This window comes from Oncorhynchus mykiss, chromosome 15, assembly GCF_057628025.1.
Source record: "Oncorhynchus mykiss isolate SJ-2025 chromosome 15, ASM5762802v1, whole genome shotgun sequence".
Classification (NCBI taxonomy): Eukaryota; Metazoa; Chordata; class Actinopteri; order Salmoniformes; family Salmonidae; genus Oncorhynchus; species Oncorhynchus mykiss.
In genome coordinates, this window is record NC_143036.1 from 67,939,868 (window position 1) to 67,956,326 (window position 16,459).

Below are 16,459 nucleotides of genomic sequence, written 5' to 3' on the forward strand. Positions count from 1 at the left end.
TCATAACCACAGAGAGATATAGATATTCTTCACTTTCACTTCCTGGATGTTGTTGTTGGCCCGGCCTCAATTCTCATCGCTGATTGGCCGGTGGGAGTCACTGGGGGACACTGGGATAGCAGACTGCAGCTTCTTTCAGTTTCTCACACACATTGTGGGGAAAAGTGGGAAATGTGTTTTGGCAACGTTACAGTAACAGCAAGTCAATCTGGGTTGGGGAGGAAAGGGCCCAGAACTGCAAGAGGACACCATTCAATAGCTAATGAGAAAGTTTTATTCTGAATATACTGTATTTGCACATGAATAAGCATTTTCCAGGATTATAAACATTACTATTTTCTTTCTTTCGTCCGAGAATAATAACAGTATCGTACAAATTTATACATGACTGATTCAGGTGAATCAAGTTCCACAAAAGTGTAACATCTTAAAAGCACAATCAAGGGAGATTGACGCGGAGGCCCACCAATAGCCTGTCAAAAAGGAGTCTGACAAGGGGAGATTAGTGGACATGTCCACCAATGGTCTGCCATGAAAACGCTGGCAGAGAAAGATTGGGGGGCGGTCCCACCAATAGCCTGACATAGTGTTGCAGGCATGGAACACTCCCCTTAAAACACACTGAGAGTTCATGATAACAAAAAAAGAGTCCAGAAAAAGCATAACCCACACAATCCACACAGAGAGCACCACAGCATCAAAAAACACATCCAATCACTCTGCTAATATGTTATTCCTGAGGTGACAGCATCTGATTTTAGCCCTTAGAGTGGCATGAAATAACCAGACACCATTTCCCAAGGGTCTAGCCTGGTCTTGAATGTGACAACCTGTGACAGAGGAAAAGATATGTATTGTCACATACACCGGAGAGCTGCAGTGAATTGTGTTGTTTTACAGGGTCAGCCATAGTAGTACAGCGCCCCTGGAGCAAATTAGGGTTAAGTGCCTTGCTCAAGGGCAAATTGACCGATTTTTCACCTTGTCGGCTCGTGCATTCGAACCAGTGACATTTCGGTTACTGGCCCAATGCTCTAACCGCTAGGCCACTGCGCTCACTCAGACCAGGGCGGTACCAAATGCTGTCTCCTCAAGAGAAAGGCAGTAGAAGCTGTATCGTTATCGTTATCATATCATAAACAAACACCCAACAAACCCACGTTATTATGCTTCCTATCCCAACAATACACACCAAAGCAGGAGAAGAAAGAGGGTACTTTATCTCATTGCCTGCCACTGATACAGTATCATGGCATTATCATGCAACACAGGGAAAATAGATGAGATTTGCACTTATTCAATCCTAAACGTTGCATAAACGTTAGTAATAGGTTTCCCGGTAAACAGAGAAAGAGAGTCCTATGGCACTTGATATTCTTGAATGTTCTTAGATATTGAGGGTCTTAAATACAGGATGTTAGTTAGTTTCCCCACAGAACATTGAAACAACCAATACGGGACCCTAAATGTCACCTCAGACCACTCGTATAGTTTCGGACATGACAGCAGTCCGCCTTTGGTGATGGTACTCGAGTTTCGCCACATAACATATTGGCAAATAATCATAGCTTAAGACTGGGATCATAACAAAAGTCCCCTTCCTCTTCAGTGTTTCAGAGAAATTGAAAAAGTCCAGATGGATTTTATTCTGGTTGACGTAAGAACGCTTTGTAATTATAATTTAAGCAATGATAATGAGGTGTGGGAGAAGTATTTGAATGGCACTAGAGACCACACAGCGTAATCATGTAGTTTCCCAACTCTACACTGAATAGACTATGTGGTTTCCTGAGTCCATATGCCTCTGTTTTCAAAGGAAACAATGCGTGAATGTTTCTGACATTACCCCAAGGCTCCTTTAAAGTCCCTGTTTTGGCAGTTGTTTGCATTTTCATTTACAGCAATTAATTCAATGAAGTATTACTAATACTAGTCTTAAGCAAGTTATCGGAAACAATGATTGTCAATTGTTATCGAATCGATTGTCTGAAATGATCTTGTTTAGTGCTTAAGAGGTCAATTCAGTGCCAGGAACTCCTCTATATTTTCTCTACAACAGATCAGTAACACTAAATCGACCATCAGATCACGTCCCAGTTGAACAAGCTGAATTGCATCACAAAGGAAAAAAATGTTTTTTTAAAGCACAGCATGTCTACCATGTCCCTCTTGTGAACCATGTTCAAAAATTAAACGAATACAATCCATTTAGAGAGGAATTGTTGATATTCTGACATGATAATAAAACCGCGTTTTAATAAAACCGTTTTTCCACAACGCTGAATAAAGAAACTTAACCTTATGTCTCTTTCACTCAAAGTTATTCCACTGCATCATTTGGCCAGGATGATTGACGGGTCCAGATTTGGTCCTGAATAAAACGAGGCACATTTCTGTTATTTCTCATGTAGTATGTTGGTAGCTGTTCTTGTGGGGAAATGAGTTAGCAGGTGTATACCATAGTATAGTACACTCAGAAAGACAGTATCCTATTGTCAATCTGTCTTGAATCTCTAATTCATAAAGTTATTAAAGTACCAGAACCACAAGGCACACAAAAACTAAGAAAGTACAACAGGACTGATATCCACACTGATATGAATGAATTTAGATTGGAGTGTATTGATAGACATTTCCAATAGGTCTTAAAGCAATTTACGTTTTGAGGGGGAAATTCACTTTGCAACGAGGTGCAATGGTTTTTGATTTGGGGAAATGTTCTCTTCAATAGCGGGCAGAACATTGTGAGAAAGACAGATCCTTGAAGTTGCAAGTCACGTATTCAACGATACTTAAATCAAGAAGTGAGACATGAGCAAGCACAAATAAACTGTCATGTACCAAGTCTACATTTCCTACATCCCTGCTACTCTTTCTCTTCATTTTATATCCATTGCATTGACACATTGAAATCAATCAAAAAATAATGGCATTAAAGCCAACATTACACACTAGCATGCAGCTATGCCCTTCATCCTAATAAAAAACAAAAACAAACTTATATATTCAAATAAATACCAAACACATCAAGTTTCCTTCAGGTCAGTAGCCACACAGTCAAATAAATAAAGCTAAAGGGTTTGTCTGACTAAGAATCAACATGGCACTAGAGATTAGACCAATGAGTGCACTAGAGGCCAGCCGGGGTGCCCTGATTGGTCAATTGCTCTTTGGCAATGATGGTTAGTTCAGAGGGACCAGATACCAAGATGGTAGGACCCGACATTGACCATTTGTGGTCAAGGTTGAGGGAGAAGTGGTTGACCGCAAACAGAAAGGGATCAATCACTTCAAACAGGAGATAGTAAGTGGGGGCAAAAGGGTTCATATGTGACCACATGTATGTGAATGAATATGATCGTTGTACACCACATCTATACAAGGACAGCAGCGTGAATGTAAATGTGTTGCTACTTTTAAATGGGAGTTGAAACTAACAGAATAATGCCAACAGCACCCCAGTGTAAAATAAAAAACATTCTGATTTCTGACTTCCTATTAAACAACTTATTGCAACTTGAACAAAACAAACACACATTTCAATACTGAGTAACAAGCCACTGCAAAAGGTTTAGAAATAAATAAATAACTTTGTGACAAACACAACGGGACTGTTGCGAAGGGCAGCACTGTTTCTGGCAGTGTTGAATACAAATCAACGGGGATCTCTTTTAGAACATCACAAAAAAAACCAAAAACCTAAAAGGAACCCAAAATGAAGAGGCAGTCCTTTCACTTTCCCCCTGGCACTGTAAGGCAGTCCAACCTGTAGCATTCGCAGGGTTGTCATCGTCGAGCCAAACAAAGGTCAAAGTTCACCACTCAATCACCTCGATCTCCCTAGCTCAGATGGCTGGAAGCTCAGATGGCTGGAGGGGAAAAGCCAGGGGTCAGGGGTCAGGGATGAAAGTTCTCGCTTAGAATTTATTTTACATCCCGCCGATGTTAACTTTCCTCACTTTCTCCCACCCCTGGGTGAAGAAATGTAACGAAACCCTTAAAAAACGCAAATATCCCAAAAGAAGATCTGTCAGGAAGTGGTTTCAGATGTTTTTTTGTTTTAGCGTTCAGCGTTTTGAGGCGGCGTTGCATGCCGGTTGCCGGGGGCAACCGAGGTCTTCAGAGGTCACGAGGGGACGGCGTGGTGAGTTGAGCCGGCCAGGAGCCAGAGCAGGGCCAGCTGCAGCGCCACCATGGCCAACAGGGACGGGCTCAGAGCGGACGCCCCACCACAGTCAAAGTCCTCCTCCTGTGACCACGGCAACAAGAGGGGAGGAGGAAGGTGGCAGGGAGGAAGGTGGCAGGGGGACAAGTTAGTGACAGACACAACCCTGCTGACTAAAAGATAATTGGTTCAGTAGGGGTACAACAGCCCAGTATGTCTTACATATTCATAAAGCTACTGTATGTTTGATGACATAATAGCAAGGTATAATGGTACTAGACTGCATATCCACATTGAATAGAGATTGGGGTATGTATGGAATAATTGTAATCTGAGTATGGAATAATCCATGTCGGATTCTCTGATGTCTGATAATCTGTACAGCTCTATAGAGTGGAGCGTAATAACAAAACATTTTCAGACATGTATCATTTTCTACATCATAAAATAAATAAGAATTTGTTAGTTAAATTAGGAAGCAAGGGCCTGCGTTAGCTAGCATCTAGATTAGTAAACACGTCAGTAGACAAACAGACCGATAAAGAGAGATGGAAAGAAATACATAGTATGATACAGAGAAAAAGAGAGAGAGAGAGAGAAAAAGAGAGAGAGAGAGAGAGAGAGAGAGAGAGAGAGAGAGAGAGAGAGAGAGAGAGAGAGAGAGAGAGAGAGAGAGAGAGAGAGAGAGAGAGAGTGCTTGATGGGACTGACCCGAGACAGCACATGAACAGTGGCGGCAGTAACATGAGCAGAGAGGAGGCCAATGGAGAGCCTGCGCTCGTCGGGCACATGTGCTCATCCTAACCATCAACAGCCAATCAAAGAGCAGGAAAGAAACAGAAACAGAGAGAAAGAGAAAGTCATGCAGCAAACATTCCACAGTTAGCAGTTAGAAAGTCCATGTGCAAAGTGAATGGGCAGAAGAACGGAGAAAACAGAACACTTTGTGGAAAGGTGAAGAGAGAGAAACAGAGAGAAGCATCTAGGTGTGTGTGTGTGTGTGTGTGTGTGTGTGTGTGTGTGTGTGTGTGTGTGTGTGTGTGTGTGTGTGTGTGTGTGTGTGTGTGTGTGTGTGTGTGTGTAATAAATAGAAAGAGTGCAAGCAGAAGATGTTAACACCATCATGAAACTTTGAGAAACCAAAAGGTTTGCCACTGGGATAAGACGAGTCTGAAAAACAAACCAAAGCATTCAAGTGCAGAGATTTCACACACAAAGGATTTTAGTCATTTACACTACATATTTGCTTACTGTTGAACCATACAGTGCAGTATGTCAATACCTGGCAATAACTTGTATTTGTGTGGGAAATCTCTGCACATACAGTAATCCAAAGACAAGAATAGAGAAAGAGGCAGCCATTTTGAGTAAAAGATGGAACATTAACAAGAGAACTATGCACATTGAGAAAAGCACATGCATTGTGAAAACATATTAGTGTATTGTGAGTTTTGACATTGTGACGTTACATTTGACGGTTGCCATTTTTAAACACAGAGGATGACAAAATAATGACGTGACCTACCCTCTCGTTGTTGTCGAAACAGGCATCTGGACCTTTTCGGAACCTTGGTTTCTCAGCCATTTCACATGGGTCTGGTCCCTCAGCTACATCAACCCATTTAGGAAATAAACCATTGGTTCTGGTAGCTCAATTGGCTAGAATATATCTACTGAACCAAAATAGACACGCAACATGTGAAAAGTGTTGGTCCCATGTTTCATAAACTGAAATAAGTTATCCCATAAATGTTCCAACAAAAAGCTTATTTCTCTCAAACTGTGTGCACAAATTTGTTTAGATCCCTGTTAGTGAGCATTTCTCCTCTGCCAAGATAATCTATTCATCTGACAGGTGTGGCATATCAAGAAGCTGACTAAACAGCATGATCATTATCCAGGTGCACTTAGTGCTGGGGGCACTCTAATATGTGCAGTTTTGCCACACAACACAATGCCACTGATGTCTCAAGTTTTGAGGGAGCGTGCAACTGTCATGATGACTGCAGGAATGTCATCTGCGTGCTCGTCATCCTCACCAGGGTCTTGACCTGACTGCAGTTCAGCATTGTAACTGACTTCAGTGGGCAAAGGTTCACCTTCGATGGTCACTGGCACACTGGAGAAGTGGGTTCTTCACAGATGAATACCGGTTTCAACTGTACCGGAAAGATAGCAGACTGATGTTTGTTGATGTCAACGTTGTGAACAGAGTGCCCAATGGTGGAGGTGGGGTTATGGTATGGGAAGGCTCAAGCTATGGACAATGAGCACAATTGCATTTTATCGATGGCAATTTGAATACACAGAGATACGGTGACGAGATCCTGAGGCCCATTGTCGTGCCATTCATCACCTGCCATCACCTCATGTTTCAGTATGAAAATGCACGGCCCCACATCACAAGGATCTGTACACAATAACTGGAAGCTGAAAATGTCCTAGCTTTTCCATGGCCTGCATACTCACCATACATGTCACCCATTGAGCATGTTTGAGATGCTCTGGATCGACGTGTGTGACAGTGTATTACAGTTCCCGCCAACATCTAGCAACTTTGCACAGTCATTGAAGAGGAGTGGGACAACATTCCACAGGCCACAATCAACAGCCTGATCAACTCTATGCGAAGGAGATGTGTCATGCTGCATGAGGCAAACAGTGGTCACACCAGATACTGACTGGTTTTTTGATCCACCCCACAGGTATTTGTGACCAACAGATGCATATCTGTATTCTCAGTCATGTGAAATCCATAGATTAGGGCTCTTATAACTCAGTAAAATATTTTAAATGTTTGCATGTTGCGTTTATATTTTTGTTCAGTGTAGTACTTGCATCACCAGATATTGTGGGCACAGAATTAAATGGAACACTATTATATTGTATCTCTATGGCTGTATGTAACCCACTTTGTGGCCACACATACCCAATCTGTATCACTATCCACTTTGGATTGAAGTAAATTACCATATCAAATTAAATATCAAGCTATAACACTAATCGAAATGTGAAAGAACAATCGGAACAGATGCTTTCAGAAAGACATGGAAAAACCACGTCATTTTTGGAGCAAATCAAATAGTCTCCCCTGAAACCCTTTTGGCTGCCATTTTGAATTTATGTGAATTTTCATTAGGCTCCTTGTATAATTGGCTACAGCCCTGGTGTGTTGGAGGGGATATGATGGATTTGATTGTAAGCCTTTCAGAGTGGATTAGCCTTCGCTATCATCTGCCACAGAGAGAGACAGGAGACTGAGTCAGTACAGGTCTGAGTTTGGTTCAACAGCCATAGAGAGAGACAGGAGACTGAGTCAGTACAGGTCTGAGTTTGGTTCAACAGCCACAGAGAGAGACAGGAGACTGAGTCATTACAGGTCTGAGTTTGGTTCAACAGCCACAGAGAGAGACAGGAGACTGAGTCATTACAGGTCTGAGTTTGGTTCAACAGCCACAGAGAGAGACAGGAGACTGAGTCAGTACAGGTCTGAGTTTGGTTCAACAGCCACAGAGAGAGACAGGAGACTGAGTCAGTACAGGTCTGAGTTTGGTTCAACATCCACAGAGAGAGACAGGAGACTGAGTCAGTACAGGTCTGAGTTTGGTTCAACAGCAACACAGAGAGAGAGACAGGAGACTGAGTCAGTACAGGTCTGAGTTTGGTTCAACAGCAACACAGAGAGAGAGACAGGAGACTGAGTCAGTACAGGTCTGAGTTTGGTTCATCTGTAACAGAGAGAGAAGCCAGTCAGTCAGTACAGGTCTGAGTTTCACTTAGCCATAGAGGAAGTTCTGATCCATTGAGGAATATGAAAAATATTGTACTCTGCTTGTAAAAGTCAAGAATATAGGGACCAGTAGGATAAAAGAAAAAACCTGTACAACTGTACACCTTTTAATAATTAAACAAATAATAATCTAGTTAGATGTGATTATTTTAAGAAGAGTCACTGTATATACAAAGACCAGTAAACTAGAACTAACAGACTGTAAGTAGTACAGATGAACTACACAACTACATTAGACATGAATATATTACTACTGTATTACAATATTAAACATTAGTGCTCTATTGACTGTATGTTTAAAGGATACAAGGCTGCTCGGCCTGTATTAAGGGCTTGTGGTCACATGACATGCAGGTGAGCTTGGCGTCGGCGATGACGAACACCAGGTTGGTCTTCCACAGCTTCTCAGCATGGAACATCCTGGATCGAGACAGAAACAAGACACAGGGGAGATGCCATGAGACATGGCATTGGGAAAGACAGGGTACTACAAGACTAGGGTTGAAAAATTCCTGAAACTTTCCCTAATGTTCACATGTTTTCCAGAAATCCCGGTTGGAAGATTCCCGGAATCTAATTATATTTCAAGTGAAACACCCGTATGTTCCAATGAGAACATAATTGTCTGAATGGGTTGAGTTGAGTCGACCTACCAAACATAAGCTGCATCCAACCTTGAAGGGTCGGTGTGAGGGCAACACTGTCTGCTTATATATGGTCCAAGCTCTAGTCCTAAATTACACCGGCCTCAGACCATAGCAGACCATAGCGGAAACACAGGCTGGCAGTTTTGAGTTTAGACAAAAATTGACCTTCTTTATGGTGGTTGTTAACTGGCGACGTATGCGAAGCTAATGCACAGCAACACAGTGCGGCAGGCACCCCATTAGACAGCACGAGGGAGCCTTAAAACAGCAAACGCACCGCCAAGATTGTGGTCTGCCTTGCAGCATACTGACTCTACCTCACCTTCAAGGCATGTGGAGTTTACTACCTCCTCGGCCCAGGGAACTCCACTTTGTCATTAGAGTGACGGATTTATTTGGTTGAGTGCAATTGCACTGGCAGCACAGCAGACCACTAGCAGCACTAGCAGACCACTAGCAGACCACTAGCAGACCACAAGCAGAGCACTAGCAGACCACTAGCAGCCCTAGCAGACCACTAGCAGCACTAGCAGACCACTAGCAGACCACAAGCAGAGCACTAGCAGACCACTAGCAGCACTAGCAGACCACTAGCAGAGCACTAGCAGAGCACTAGCAGACCACTAGCAGACCAATAGCAGCACTAGCAGACCACTAGCAGCACTAGCAGACCACTAGCAGACCACTAGCAGACCACTAGCAGCACTAGCAGACCACTAGCAGCACTAGCAGACCACTAGCAGAGCACTAGCAGACCACTAGCAGACCACTAGCAGCCCTAGCAGACCACTAGCAGCACTAGCAGACCACTAACAGACCACAAGCAGAGCACTAGCAGACCACTAGCAGCACTAGCAGACCACTAGCAGAGCACTAGCAGACCACTAGCAGCACTAGCAGACCACTAGCAGCACTAGCAGACCACTAGCAGACCACTAGCAGCACTAGCAGACCACTAGCAGCACTAGCAGACCACTAGCAGCACTAGCAGACCACTAGCAGCACTAGCAGAGCACTAGCAGACCACTAGCAGCGCACTAGCAGCGCACTAGCAGAGCACTAGCAGAGCACTAGCAGACCACTAGCAGACTACTAGCAGCACTAGCAGACCACTAGCAGACCACTAGCAGACCACAAGCAGAGCACTAGCAGACCACTGGCAGACCACTAGCAGACCACTAGCAGAGCACTAGCAGAGCACTAGCAGACCACAAGCAGAGCACTAGCAGACCACTAGCAGCACTAGCAGACCACTAGCAGAGCACTAGCAGACCACTAGCAGAGCACTAGCAGGCCACTAGCAGACCACTAGCAGAGTACTAGCAGACCACAAGCAGAGCACACCAAGACTATATAACAAGAGTACTTTAGAATGAAATCGCACATAACCTGTGTGAAGAAGTTGTTTGTAGTCTCAGTGATTTAGCTATGTGGTGGGGTGGAGGGAATGAAGGTGCTTGTAGTCAATTGAGGGGTTCTGATTCCCAAGATTCTTTGCGTCCAACATTAAACCCACTGTGCCTTCCAGCCTGGCCAAAAGTAGTGTACTACAGCCAAAAGTAGTGTACTACCACATTGCCATTTCAGATGTATACACAGTCATTAAAACCAATTGTATGGCAGCACCATCTTTAGATAGGATCCTATGCCCTATTATTGGAACTAAACTGTCAGAGGTAATATGGGTCAAGCACATTCCACTGTCTTGAATCTGCACAGCTGGTTTAGAGCAGGCCTGATAGCAATCAGCCAGTGCCTTTTCCCCACTGAGCCACATAGAATAATGTATTCTATTGAGGTAGAGTTGTACTTGGCTCTTGGTGGGTTCATATATAATAAGTGTGACGAGCAATGATCCCTCTAATTTCTTTCGGCACTGAGCAAATTTCAGGTCTGCTGAGCGCAAACTTTCTGTGCAACATCTGGTGTGTGTTTATTGTGAACACTGAGGCTGAACTCGCTTTAAGTTACAGTTTCAACAGTGGCCAAGTAGGCTACTGTGGCTATTTGATCATAATGTAGGCCTATCAGAGTGGTCTACCATCAAAAACAATGGAGAAAATGCACCCCATAACATTTTAACATGGAAATAGCTGTTCTATCATTCAGCCTACAGTAGCAGCCAATGTGTGGTGTTCAATGTAGGTCTACATTCCATAAGACTTTTGTAAAAAAACACGCAGGACTTGACATGAACCTGTTTATCCACTTGCCCTTCATACAAGGTGACTGAAAATGTATTGTTTGATGCAAGAAACCACTTAACAAAATAAAATGCTTTTTTATTCCCATACCATTATTACAGAGAATCAGACAAATGATGCTTTGATCTCAAAACAAGCGTATCTACTCCCAACCTCTCATGCTGTAAGCACAGTCCAGTCGAAAGTGAACGGCACAGATCCATATATGGCAAAGGTCTATTTGCATATGTCTGATTCTACTGCAGTTCTGATTGGTTATGCCGCACCGTAGAATAGAGTGTGGACCTGAGTCGTGCATGTCAATGCAATAGAATCGTACTCCAATGCGCTCTTCCTACAAGAAAATCTCTTGCATAATTAGTTTTGTTTCGGTATGTTGCATTGAAAGTGGGTAATATTGTATTTATTTGATCACAATTCCCAAATTAAAGGGACATTTTGATAGTATTAACTAAAGGAGAGAACTAGAATGTTGAGTGAAGTTCCATCTCGTGCTCTGTGTGGCAGTTCCAGAGGATTGTTGATGAGGTTTTACCAAGGTTATGTTCAGTTGGGTACGCAATACCAAAATGTTTTGCAATGGAAAATGGAATACTATGTTGTTATTGGACAAGTTTAGGTAGTGCCTACCCATTAAAAAAAAAATCTCCCTACTGTAAAGGACCCTGGAGTGTGTAAAATAGGTTGCAGTGAATGACAGCTCTCACCTGGAGCAGTTTTCACAGTCTAGTGTTCCTCTGAAGGACTTTTCCTCGTTGTCATAGAAGTATTGAGTCTGCTCCGTGATACAGCTCTCCTTGGACATGTCAGGTATTTCGTCATCAGTGTCTGCTGTGGAACACACAGCACGCGCACACAAACGCAGCACACACGCACGCGCACAACAGACACGCACACAAACAAACAAACAGATTGTCAAGGATCCAGCAAGGTAGGGGTTATGTCCATAGAACACACCGTGTACATTCTCAAGTTCTGAGAAGACAAATTACTGTTCAGTTGCTCTGGTAGCCAAAACATACAGAAATCCATCTACATTTGAACAATGTTATTTCTCAATTAATATTCCTGGCATAGCTCATCATTGCTTGATGAATAACTTGCTATGCTCTGAGAATACCGTCATTGCTTTCATAACAACAGCGCCAATACTTTTATTAAGGGCCCATCAAGCTAAATAGAAAAGGGGCATTTTATAACAACGTGATTTTTTATGAGATCATACTTAACAACCTAATTCAAACAAATGTTTTAGAAGAGTCGGAAATCTCACCTGCGTGCAGGAAATTAGGGAATGCTATGCTAACCAATAATTGCTGTAGTATCGACCTGTAGGGAATCAAAGTACACAAATTAATACCTCTTGACAGAACATCCAACATCCTGTCCGTGACAGGAAAAATACTCACATACTGTATAATCACAACCCACATTTCTTACAGATTTTCATTCAGATGGCGAGTTTATTGGCTTTTAGCGAAATAACCGCAAATGTCATAATCAAAAAGCCTTTGTGTGGAAAAATATGACAATGTGTTAGCCTCCCTGTAAACAAATCTAATTTTATTGGACATATTGTAAGACACACAGCGAATGAAATCAGGACAGAAGGCGAGCTGGTGTAAACAAAGTGCTCTGGGACCTGTAGAATGCTTACACAGATGGCCCACAGACTGCCTCTGTATTTTTACATCTGCATTGGGAACAGTGTTAAAGAACCAAGAGTTGGGTCTCACCAGGCTGCTGCTGATGCTAACCATCCAACGTTCAAAATGTCTGCTATGGTGGGCTGCAAGGGACAAAAAGGTTGGGTATTACAAAACACATTACAAAAACATATTTTCACATGGTGAAGCCCAAGCGTAACTTCAGGTAATCGAAACAACTCCCAATAACTAAACATTCCATGTAAAACAGCACATTTTAAACTTGGGCTTATACCTTTTCTAAACATCCTGATTGTGCTGGCAAAGCGAGTCTCGAGCCGAGGCATTTGCCAAGTGCGCGGACACCGACTCAGACAAGCCAGACAAGATTTTGGAAGGGAATTAGCACAGAGCCCACCACAACAGATGCTAGTGTAAATCTACAAAGTGAAAAGGAACAACAAGTAGGTTCCCGGTTTGACTGAAAAAACAACCATGTTGCTTTGATTATGATTAGCATGCAATGCTCTGGTCTAGTGACTCAGGCCTGTGTCCTTTCTTTCCAGGTTGATAGAGTTTGGTCATCAAGGGGAGCTAACTAACCATGTTAAAAGTCATATCAAATTCCAATCAAAAGCTATTATCTACATCTTTGATCTACTTTTGTAGTCAAAATCTATTTGTCAGTAACAATGAAAATGTAGATCAAAGTCTACAAAGATTCTGTATGTTAATTAACAAACGTATGATAAAAATCTAGACCCAACATTGACCTAAATAATTCTGTAAATTACTTTAAATTAAAGTGATAGATCACTCAAAAAGTGTGTCAGAAGACTACAGACCACAAACGTTGTTGGTTGTGTAGATCCAGCTTTAGATGTGCTATCTTAATTTTATCAATATTTTGTTGCAGAGAATTTTCCATTGCAAATTAGGTAGGTTTAAAAAGGCCTCTAAAATTTGTAATTTATTTTTCAAAATGTGAGACTATGTCCTAACAAAAAATGTATCAACCACTACAAAAATGTGCATGAACTTTAATCCACATTTCCTGTTGCTGCAGGGTTAACAAATAAACTCTCCTTCCAGACTCATTAAGCATCTCCAATCCAAAATTAAATCTAAAATTGTCTTGTCACTGGTCACCCCCAAAGCCAATTCTTCCTTTGGCCTCCTTTCCTTCCAGTTGTCTGCTGCCAATGACTGGAACTAACTGCAAAAATCACTGAAGCTGGAGACTCATATCTCCCTCACTAGCTTAATAGCACCAGCTGTCAGAGCAGCTCACAGATCACTGCACCTGTACATAGCCCATGTGTAAATAGTCCATCTATCTACCTACCTCATCCCCATACTGTATTTATTTATTTATCTTGCCCCTTTGCACCCCAGTATCTCTACTTGCACATTCATTTTCTGCACATCTACCATTCCAGTGTTGAATTGCTATATTGTAATTACTTCGCCACCATGGCCTATTTATTGCCTTACCTCCCTTATCCGACCTCATTTGCACACACTGTATATAGACTTTTTATATTGCGTTATTGACTGTATGTTTGTTTATTCCATGTGTAACTCTGTGTTGTTGTATGTGTCGAACTGCTTAGCTTTATCTTGGCCAGGTCGCAGTTGTTCTCAACTAGCCCCAACTAGCCTACCTGGTTAATTAAATAAAGGTGAAATAAAAAAAATACATGATTTTTTTTTCCTGCTGCAAGAAACTGTCCAAATGAAGATACATGTGTATATACCTTAAATTAGATTGCCTCAAACCAATGGGAAAGACGCGCACAAATAGCCAGATCTACACAACAAATAGCTTTAAGCATGGACTTATCACCTTATCAAATAGCCAGATCTACACAACAAATGTCTTGAGACATGTCACCTTATCAAATAGCCAGATCTACACAACAAATGGCTTGAGACATATCACCTTATCAAATAGCCAGATCTACACAACAAATGGCTTGAGACATATCACCTTATCAAATAGCCAGATCTACACAACAAATGGCTTGAGACATATCACCTTATCAAATAGCCAGATCTACACAACAAATGTCTTGAGACATATCACCTTATCAAATAGCCAGATCTACACAACAAATGGCTTGAGACATGTCACCTTATCAAATAGCCAGATCTACACAACAAATGTCTTGAGACATATCACCTTATCAAATAGCCAGATCTACACAACAAATGTCTTGAGACATATCACCTTATCAAATAGCCAGATCTACACAACAAATGTCTTGAGACATATCACCTTATCAAATAGCCAGATCTACACAACAAATGGCTTGAGACATATCACCTTATCAAATAGCCAGATCTACACAACAAATGGCTTGAGACATATCACCTTATCAAATAGCCAGATCTACACAACAAATGTCTTGAGACATATCACCTTATCAAATAGCCAGATCTACACAACAAATGGCTTGAGACATATCACCTTATCAAATAGCCAGATCTACACAACAAATGGCTTGAGACATATCACCTTATCAAATAGCCAGATCTACACAACAAATGGCTTGAGACATATCACCTTATCAAATAGCCAGATCTACACAACAAATGGCTTGAGACATATCACCTTATCAAATAGCCAGATCTACACAACAAATGTCTTGAGACATATCACCTTATCAAATAGCCAGATCTACACAACAAATGTCTTGAGACATATCACCTTATCAAATAGCCAGATCTACACAACAAATGTCTTGAGACATATCACCTTATCAAATAGCCAGATCTACACAACAAATGTCTTGAGACATATCACCTTATCAAATAGCCAGATCTACACAACAAATGTCTTGAGACATATCACCTTGATCTTAGACTACGTTTGACGTCTAAAAACATCTGACGAGTTTTGATTTTAGAGTGAACCATCACTTTAAACTACAATTATGTGGCTTGTTATTCAAAATGTTCAATACCCCTTTAAGATCCCATATTACAACAGCTTCAAAATAGTCTTAGCGCCACCTAACACTCAATCCACTCCAAGTGTTACCCAAAGACATTACTCTGACTAATCCATTATTTTCAGGAGGCCTTTGACTGCTCAAACGGCTCTTACTCGTTATCCCGCATTTCCCCTGGTGTCCATCTAATCTGTATTTATGGTTATTTCTGGTCCTTTGGTGACGGTGTGTGTGTATGTGTGTATGTGTGTGTGTCTCTGGCTTATGTAACTCACCACGTAGACTGAGCGCAGGCCCGCCGCGGACCCCTTGCTCTCCCTCTTGGGGTCGCAGACCGACTGGTAGTCGTACGTCTTGTTGAGCGTGAACAGAGACATGTTGACCAGGTTGACCATGAGGATAGGGTCGATCATCCCGAAGAACTGGCCGATCTGTAGGGGGGGGGGGGGGGGATGTGCAAGCGCATTGCACATGTAAGATCCAGTGGACGCAGAACAGACACTTATGCACATGAACACACACAGATTGACGCAGATACATTGGACGTACACACACACACAAAACACACACACACACACACACACACACACACACGCACCACACATCTGCGACCACCTGTGAGTTCCCAGTGCCCATATACACATTTATAATAACATTTATGAAAATAAATACAAATAAAACAGATAGGTGCAGTGAAATGTGTTGTTCTAAAGGGTCGGCTATAGTAGTGCGGCGCCCCTGGAGAAATTAGGGTTAAGTGCCTTGCTCAAGGGCACATCGACAGGTTTTTCACCTTATTGGTTCAGGTATTTGAACCAGCCACCTTTCGTTTACTGGCCCAAAGCTCTAACCACTAGGCTACCTGCCACTCTTTATAATTGACGGATATACACTGAGTGTACAAAACATTAAGAGCAACTTCCTAATATTGAATTGCACCTCCTTTTGCCCTCAGAACAGCCTCAATTCGTCGGGGGCATGGATTATAAGGTGCCGCATGCATTCCACAGGGATGCTGGCCCACGTTGACGCCAATGCTTCCCACAGTTGTGT

At 42.2% G+C, this 16,459-nt stretch overlaps 1 protein-coding gene across 3 annotated transcripts in view; it reads right to left on the reverse strand.

Moving 5' to 3' along the window:
* Positions 1–251: 251 nt before the first annotated feature.
* Positions 252–16,459, reverse strand: part of LOC110499867 (voltage-dependent calcium channel subunit alpha-2/delta-1) — a 153,128-nt gene continuing 136,920 nt past the window's right edge. For 2 of the 3 annotated variants that reach the window (XM_090200895.1, XM_090200897.1), the window contains 7 exons: positions 15,682–15,837; positions 12,543–12,595; positions 12,080–12,135; positions 11,514–11,637; positions 8,263–8,375; positions 5,691–5,773; positions 252–4,249 (listed from right to left, as the gene is read on the reverse strand). In XM_090200895.1, the coding sequence (XP_090057021.1) occupies positions 4,127–4,249; positions 5,691–5,773; positions 8,263–8,375; positions 11,514–11,637; positions 12,080–12,135; positions 12,543–12,595; positions 15,682–15,837 (708 nt within the window). In that variant the 3' untranslated portion in view covers positions 252–4,126. The remainder of the gene's footprint in view (positions 4,250–5,690; positions 5,774–8,262; positions 8,376–11,513; positions 11,638–12,079; positions 12,136–12,542; positions 12,596–15,681; positions 15,838–16,459) is intronic. The other variant, XM_090200896.1, reaches the window with a different exon arrangement.